Source organism: Furipterus horrens, unplaced genomic scaffold (genome assembly GCF_987537825.1).
Source record: "Furipterus horrens unplaced genomic scaffold, mFurHor1.1.pri manual_scaffold_1, whole genome shotgun sequence".
Taxonomy (NCBI): Eukaryota; Metazoa; Chordata; class Mammalia; order Chiroptera; family Furipteridae; genus Furipterus; species Furipterus horrens.
Genome location: NW_028327171.1, coordinates 169,504,708 through 169,513,475, shown reverse-complemented (window position 1 = coordinate 169,513,475; position 8,768 = coordinate 169,504,708). Strand labels below are relative to the sequence as shown.

General features: G+C 41.2%; 1 protein-coding gene across 1 annotated transcript; it reads left to right on the top strand.

Moving 5' to 3' along the window:
- Window positions 1-1,302: 1,302 nt before the first annotated feature.
- On the top strand, window positions 1,303-4,570 carry ATP5MC3 (ATP synthase membrane subunit c locus 3). The gene is made up of 5 exons (XM_090280851.1): window positions 1,303-1,385; window positions 1,571-1,682; window positions 2,867-2,944; window positions 3,470-3,663; window positions 4,310-4,570. The coding sequence occupies exons 2-5, from the start codon at window positions 1,644-1,646 to the stop codon at window positions 4,422-4,424; spliced, it is 426 nt and encodes a 141-aa protein (XP_090136977.1). The 5' UTR covers window positions 1,303-1,385; window positions 1,571-1,643; the 3' UTR covers window positions 4,425-4,570.
- The last annotated feature ends 4,198 nt before the right edge of the window (window positions 4,571-8,768 follow it).

The window sequence follows — 8,768 nt, the reverse complement described above, 5'->3', positions numbered from 1 at the left end:
AAATAATTATTGGATCCTTTCTCTCTTTCTCTCTCTGTTACACATACACATACACACACCATTCTCAAAGATATAACATCTGTTCTTTGAACACCTAACGTTCTTCATAAATACTTTAACTGATAGAATCCACAAAAGACCTATTTTCTCCTTTTCTAGGCCAGTTCATCTGCTTCTTGACATGTTGACAGTGCAGGGCCTGAACTTAGACTTCACCTCTCCCTGCCATAAGCCTCTGTCTGTGTGTTTCCTGGACGTGATCCTATTTGGAATCCTGGCTTGTCTCATGCCTCCTCCTCCTCAACAGTTACTAATGAATTATGGCTGGACAGATAGGAACTTCCCTTAATCCATCTCCATACACAAATCCATTTAGAATAATTTTCCCTTAAGAGGATCTATTATTGAAATATAAAGGCATTTCATGGTTTATTTTATGTATCAACTCGGATGACCATGGGGTGCCTAGATTAAACATGATTTCTGGGTTTGTCAGTGAGTGTTTCTGGATGAGATTAACGTTTGAATCTGTGGGCCCAGTAAAGCAGAAGTCAGTAAAAGCCATTTTTCTGAGATATTTTTGAGAAAATGATTTGTCCGAAGTTAGCAAAAACCAGTCTTAAAGTTGGTTATGATTTGGAAGTATTCAGACTTTCTTTAGCCCCAGGCTGTATATGAAACACAGTACAATCCTTGAATTCTTCCAGTCATAGAGTTGGAACAAAAAATGACCTCCCTCACTTTACGAAGAGCCAACTTTGCCCAAATGCACAAAACTCTTAAACATATTCATCTGCACATTCATTCGTCACAGTACTTCTAGGTCGGGTCCTCTCTCATCCAAAGAATTAACCATACCCCTTGAATCTTTGTCCAGATTCCTTTAAAGAAATGTATTCACTTTGCTGAATACAATTTGTTCTGTCCAGTAGTGAATGAACCCTTTTCCAAACACACAAAGTCCTAGTTCACAGAAGAGAGTGACCAGGAACGAGACCCTTCTACGAAAAAGCATCTATCTAATAAAAGGCCAAATCTTACCACGTGTCAACTGAAAGAAAAAGTATCAGCACTGCCCTCGTCCGGCTCAGATCAAAACCTGCTCATTTGTCTCTGCTATGGCTGGTTTTTCAACTACTTTTCATTTCTCCTTTACCTCCCCCTCTCCACCCGCCCATCATCGATGGCTGTCAGTGTCCTTCCCAACGGGTTACCAATAAAGTTGTTACAAAGTGACCTTGAGCGTCTTCCCCGCCGCACCGGATTCCCCGCCTCTTCCATCCGGGTGTCGAGGCGCGGATAAGAGTGGGACCGCGCCTGCGCGCCCCGCCCCACTTCTTCGACCTCTGCCGCCGTCGGCGCCGCCGCAGCCAGCTCCGGGGAAGGTAAGTCGCGGGCGCCGGAGCAGGGCCTGGCTGGGGCGGAGCGGGCCCGCGCGTACCCATTCATTCGGCCGGCGCTTCCCTGGGCGCCGGGCCCACGCTGACGGCGTGCACAGGCGCCCGCGGGACGTGGCTGGGAGGACAGGCCCTCGGAGGGCCCTTGACCTTAAGCCTCTTCTTCTCCTCAGAGAGAAAGCGGGGGAGGAGCCCACGTCGCTTGCCACCCCAGCCCTCCAGCCGCACCACCCCGAGGAGTGTAAGATGTTCGCCTGCGCCAAGCTCGCCTGCAGCCCGGCTCTGGTGCGTAGCCCGGCTGGGCCGGCGACCGTGGGCCCGACCTGTTGGCCTGGAGCGTCCACGTTGTTGAATGGGCACCTCCCGGCGGTGCCCACCGGCCTCTCGGGACAGCTCTCCTCACTCCTTAATCCTGTGTCCTTTCTCCCGTTTTCTCCTAATTCCGGAGCGCCTCCCTCTGCTCCTTCCCTCCCGGGCGATGGAGGGCAGCCGAGGCCTAGCTGTCGGCCCCAGCCCGGTGTAGGTCAAGCCCTCCTTGCCTGCAGGCCTGGAGCGGCCCCTCCCCCACCCCCTCGGCCACGCTGGCGGTCGACCCTAAGGTCGGGGGGCTGTGAGGGGTGTAGGGGACCACTAAGGCCTAGTTCGCCGCTGCAGCGCTCTCCAGTGCCTCTCTGTAGGTCAAACTCGGTGCTGCAGAGGGAGGGACTTCGCCTCACCCTGTGTGGGTGGAGGAAGGTGGTGGAGCAGCTGAAAGTCTTTCTTCCTGCCTCTACAACGTTACTTCCAGAACCATTTTGGAGGCTTTAGGTGAAGGGAAGATCTGGGGGGTTTGCCTTAGAGAATCAGGTCTTGGTTCTCAAGGGATTTTCTGTGACCTTAGTTTAGTGGACACTCAAGGGCAGGCAGAGCAGCTGAACTGGAATATGTCCTTATGGTCAGAGTATTTCTTACTCTGTTGCAGAATTGCTTACACTGCTTTCTAATTTTATGATTATTAGACATACTGGAATATCTTGGAACTGGTGGGAGCTCATATAAATTGACTATTTTAAATATGAAGCCTCTGCAGTGTTACTCCTACTATACTCACTTGTTTCTCTACTTAAACTTTCCAAAGAATTGTGATGTTTATTGCCATTTTTCTGATCTGAATTGGGGCCCTATAATATTGAAAGTTTAAAAGCAATACAAATATTTTTTAAACTAATTCTCCTTAGAAGTTTTGTTCAGTGTGTTATACAAATAGCTTATGAGGCAAGCTTTAAAATTTCATTAGCAACTTCAAAGCTATTAAAATTGCTTTGTGTATTGAAAATGACCAAACAGCCAAGATATGTGTCAATACAGAAAAGTCATGAACTTTTGATTCATGTTTACTGCTGGCTTTCTTAGAGCTCGTTGTTGGAGAAGGGTCATTGAAGTCTTATCTGTATCCTTTCTTATTACATGGAATCTTCTTTCATTAATAGATCCGAGCTGGATCCAGAGTTGCGTACAGACCAATTTCTGCATCAGTGTTATCTCGACCAGAGGCTAGGACTGGAGAGGTAATAGTAGTAATAATAGAAATTAAGTGACACTCTTAAGTAAGTCTTACAGTTTTGATTAAAGTGAAGAGAAAAAAAACACTAATTAATGAATGGTTTGAGGGCAATCCTTTCCGCCCTTTTATGCAAAGAAATGCGCAGAAGATAAGCCAATAAAATAAACTTCTGTATCCAAAATTTACCCATTTGATTTAGCTAAGAAATAGTATGTATATTTAATTATATAGGCTTGATTTGCCTAGATTTAAGATTATAATAGCTGCAGTTATTGAAAAACCTACCATATTAAAAAGTATATGCACATACATTGTTCCTTAATTTTCAACAACTTTTAAAGTATAGGTATTATTCTTATTTTACAAGGTTGGAATTATTTTAAGCCCTTGGTTTTTCTTTTGTGTCACACCACCTCCTATTCAAACTTGGCTACAAAATAAGGAACTAGTTATCACTTTGACAGTAGAGTAATTAAAATAGCTAACTGTGATTACTGATTTGACCTTTCCTTTATTTCCTGTTCTCTAGGGCACTACAGTATTTAATGGGTCCCAGAATGGTGTGTCTCAGTTAATCCGAAGGGAGTTTCAGACCAGTGCAATCAGCAGGGACATTGATACTGCTGCCAAATTTATCGGTGCAGGTGCTGCAACAGTAGGAGTGGCTGGTTCTGGTGCTGGTATTGGAACAGTCTTTGGGAGCCTTATCATTGGTTATGCCAGGTAATTTCCATTGCCAAATACAGGCATGCTTGAAATAGTTGGAAACTTAGAAAACTAGTGGAATAATAACAACTATTTTGTATTAAGTGCCTACTCTTTGTCTTGCATTATATTTTGAGGGCTTTGGCGTTACCTCACTTAACTCCCCACAACACCCGTTGGAGATATACTCCAGTTTACCTAAAAAGGACTAGCGACACAATCTCAAAGTCATAGCTAGTAAGTGTCAGAAAATAAATTTTAACTCAGTTTGCCTTCAGACTGCACTGTTAATTGTTAAGCTATATTGCGAACATAATTAAAAGCACATTCTTTAAAAGTCAGTTTCCATTTTATTATTTGTAAACTATCAGATCTTGAAAGGTACAGAACATACTTTCACAGGCCTGAGAATATCAGAACTCCCCCAAAATGGATGAACTATTTGTAGTGACATACAGAGAAAGCTCTCTTTCTTTTCCCTATATGATTAGGATTGAGGGAAAAGGAATGTCAGAGGTGAAGCAAAAGAGATAAAGGCAAATACTCCACTAGTACTTTCCACCTTACAGAGATCCCTGTACTAGAAATCTGATTCTTTAACATCTACCAAACATTGAAATTCAAATAGTATTTCAAAGTAACAAATGTGTTGTGTCTCTTTTAGAAACCCTTCGCTGAAGCAGCAGCTGTTCTCATATGCTATCCTGGGATTTGCCTTGTCTGAAGCTATGGGTCTCTTTTGTTTGATGGTTGCTTTCTTGATTTTGTTTGCCATGTAACAGAAATTACTGCTTGAAATGTTGGCATTCATATTAATTACGGATGTAATTCTGTGTACCTTACTGTGACTCTGAACACTGTAGTATTGGTGTTGTGGAAATAGATGTTATTTCCAAAGTCATTTCATTAAAGATGAAAACTTTAATTTTTGCTGTGATTTGTATTTACCTAAATTTAGGTCATCACAAAGCACATACATTCAGGCAGATGCTGTATAAGTCAGAGGGAACTACAGCAGTTGCCTCACTGATGAAATAGATCCTAATGTAATTTTATGAGAATTCTTTTATAGTTCTGTGCATTGTAAATGGTAGGGGTTTTGTTTATTCATTAAAGGAGAAATAGATGAATGATTTGAGCTTCTATGAAATATGTTTAACTAAACCAAGACAGTTAATTGCTCGAGGTGGTTTTGAGTTGTTAGAACTAATGTGAATTCAGTACTTGGAAGCAGGATCACCTTCCAAGAGTAACTTGGCTGGTCTTACACAGCTGAATCTAAAAATCATGTCAGCTTTTTAGGAATTGGAACCTTGTTAAATGGGAATGGGAAGCAATTTTTACTTTCCAGTACTTTTCTAAGCTGTTGTGTTTCTAAGCAATTGTGTGTTTTCTAAACAGCAGCTCAATCTAGTGGCTAGTTTCTTGCTTAAACAAGGCCCTCATTAAAAACCAAATACCAAAAAGTAGACTGAATTGGCTACATTTTTAAAGCCAAAAGTTGTTGAAGCGTTGCTTATCAATGATAGTAATGTGTTTATAGAAGGTGTCTTGGAAATAATAATTGGTTCGACAGTGTTTTGTTCGTACATGTTGCTTCTTGCTCAAATTTTTCCTATTAAAAGGAAAAAAGTAGTGCAACCACAGAAAGACTTGAGTTTTTCCCCTAGCAAATATATTGTACCACTATATCATTTGTCGTCTCAATTTCCGGGTTTCCGTGAATGTTAGCGTGACAATTAGGAAACTACACTTTACTCCTATAATGCCTTCTGCCTGGTGTGATTTCAAGGAGTCATCAGTTACCAGAGTTTCTCAGCATGGGAAGACCACCTCCATCAAAATCACCTAGGATGTCTTTAAAATACAAATCCCTAGGTTCTGGACCTACTGAATTGGATCTTTGGCCATGAGACTCAGCCGTCTAAATTTTTAAAAATGTTTCCTTAGAGAATCACTAACTTATATGTGTCCTCACTGTCTATAAAGTAAAATGAAGCCACAAAAAGGTAGAACTACTAACCGCTTTTTGGTTGATTAATCATCTAGTCCAGTGGTTCTCAACCTTCCTAATGCCATGACCCTTTGATACAGTTCCTCATGTTGTGTGACCCCCCCAACCATAAAATTATTTTCGTTGCTACTTCATAACTAATTTTGCTACTGTTATGAATCGTAATGTAAATATCTGATATGCAGGATATATTTTCAATGTTACAAATAGAACATAATTAAAGCATAGTGATTAATCACAAAAACAATAATTATATATGTGTTTTCTGATGGTCTTAGGCAACCCCTGTGAAAGGGTTGTTCAGCCCCCAAAGGGGTCATGACCCACAGATTGAGAACCGCTGATCTAGTCTGTAACATCCTGGAGCCAGCCTTCTCTGTTGAAACAGTACTACCCGGTATTTGAACTCCGCGAGGTAACTTAAAAGTACTATACTACATGACCCAGCAATTCTACACCTTAGTATATACCCAAAAGATTTAAAAGTAAGTGTTCAAACAGAAATGAATTTTCATAGCACTATTCACAATAGGTAAAAGGTAGAAACAGTTATTCATCAACTGATCAATGGGTGGACAAAATGTATCCGTATAATGGAATATTCAGTCATAAAAATGATGGGGTACTGATACCATGCTACAATGCCAATGAACCTTGAAAACATGGTAAATGAAAAAAATGGCACAAAAGGCTGCATACTATATGATTTTATTTATATGAAATATCTAGAATAGGCAAATCCATAGGGACGGGATTACCAGGGGCTGGGGAGATGGGAAGAATAGGGAATGACTGCTTAATGGGTCTGGGGGCTCCTTTTATGGATAATAAAGACATTCTGGAACTACATGGTGATGGTTGCACAATATTGTGAAAGTACTAAATTCCACTGAATTGGGATAGTAGAAAATGGTAAATATATATTACTACAATTAAAGTACTACTATTTACTATTAACACAAAGTACATAGTATAAATCATACCAAGTTTTTTAAATCCTAGGGAAATACATAGATGAACTAGTCCTCTGTTCCAAGTTTGTTTAAATAAAATCAACTCGTGTTTAAAAACAAAAACTGTTCTTAGTGCTGGTTTAGTGGTTTGTTGAAGAGTCCTGAAACATTTATTTTGGAACAAGTTTCATGCAAGAGATACACCTAACTGAGGAAATTTGAAATGGAAAGAAATACCTGGGCTGTGGCTGCATGACCTCCATGTTACTGAGAAAAAAAAAAGTCTTTAGAAAGTATAACAAATATAACCACAGCCTATTTCTCCTAGAAGGCAAAAGGATCAACATCTGGGAGTATATCCCTCTACTACATTTTAATTTCTAGTAACAAGTTTCTGATACTGAAAGGACCTCACTGTTATACATCTACTCTGAGAGCAGATGTTTACTGTGCACCATTTTTACAGAAAGTACCACCTCCCTTAGTTCATGAGCCTTACAAACAAGTAATATTGGTATGTGCTCTTCACCAGCTTCTTCGTTTCTGAGCAGAGTCCAGTAAGATGTTCACATCAAACACCAAATGAATTCATGTTGATAAGAGTTTGGTTTAAAAAGTCCAATAGGTAAGAGCACCTGAGAGTGGTAAGAGTGCCAGTTCAACTATATTCAGAACATTGTTCCCACAGGCATTTGTTTTCCAGGCATACTTTTTATTTGGTATTAAGTTGTTTCTTCAGTACAGAATTGCCTTTGGAATTAATTCAAAATACAGGTTTGAGTATGAAATGTATGTTTGCACTAAAGAGAAACTTGCCATCTAGCCTCAAACACTAGATATGTATGAAAATAAACTCAAAGTAGAATAATAAGTTCCAGAAGAGTGGCAGTAAGTAATAAGACGTTCATGGTGGGTAGAAAGAATGCCTGGTGATGGAATCAACATGAAGAAAAGTTATCTGTCTACAAATTAAGATAAACATTAAGGAACTGGCAAGAAAAGGGTATCTTGGCTAATGGGTAGCATCAGGAAAGGTACGTGGGAAAAAGCTGCCTGGGTATGGGAGGGAAATAGTGTGAGTTGAGGCTGCAAAGGAAGTTGGGGGTCAAATCATGTAAACTGGCAGATTTAAAGAGTGGATTTTATTCAGGTGACTACAGCCAGCCTTTGAAGGTTTAGAGCTGTGTTTGGGAAAGTTAATAAGACCAGTGTGTAAGATGTAATAGGGCCAGTAACAATCTGGTTGCTGCACAAGCTTGCTGAGAGGTAATGAGGGCCTAGTCTAGAATGATGGCAACGAGGGTTTTGTTGTTCTTTGTTTTTAATAGAGTCTACATCTTGGGAATTAGGGAAGGAGAGGGTGTGTACATGAAATAAATCATTTAACCCTGATGACAACCCTGCAAAAGTGGGATTACTTTTCAAGATGTAGAGAAAAATAGGCTCAGAGGGGTTAAACAATTCCCCAAATCACATAGCCATTAAGTGGCAATGTCAGGGTCCAGATTTAGATCTTCCTTGATTACAAAGTCCATGCTTTGATTTTTAGTATGATTATGTTAGGGAAGGAAAACTCTGACTCCAAAAAACCTCCGCTGCCTTGCGGCATACCTCTTCAGGGGAAAGGCTAAGGGAGTAAACCCCGACAGAAAATCCGGAGCCGGAGTCCCTAAGGCGGTTTGACGTTGTCAACACCGGCAACTCCTGTGGCGCACCTGAAGCCAAGCTGTATTGACTCCGTCTTTCCCTTGGATCCTTCGGCTGCGAAGAGAGGGGGGTTCTGCTGCATGGGCAACAGCAGACCCTCCATATCACCCTGCCCAGGCTCTGTAGCTTCAGCTTCACTGGAGAGGACACTCCAGCGTCATCGCAAGATGTCGATTCAACACGGGAGGAGGCAGATACCGTGTCACTCCCGAGTCGGACTGCACAGCCATTCTCGGCGGTGCAGATAGACTCTTAAGAAGCTACACCATCGTCTCTCGAGACGGACGGCTGCCGACGACGATATGTTAGGGATGACAAGGAAAAGCTGATTTGGGGGGAATTATTTTGTTACAGAATTTTAAATACAAAATTGAAGTATAATTTATGAAGAGACTTGGGGGGGCTTGAAAAGAGTAAAGTTACGATTTATGGTATGAGGATGTTAATAA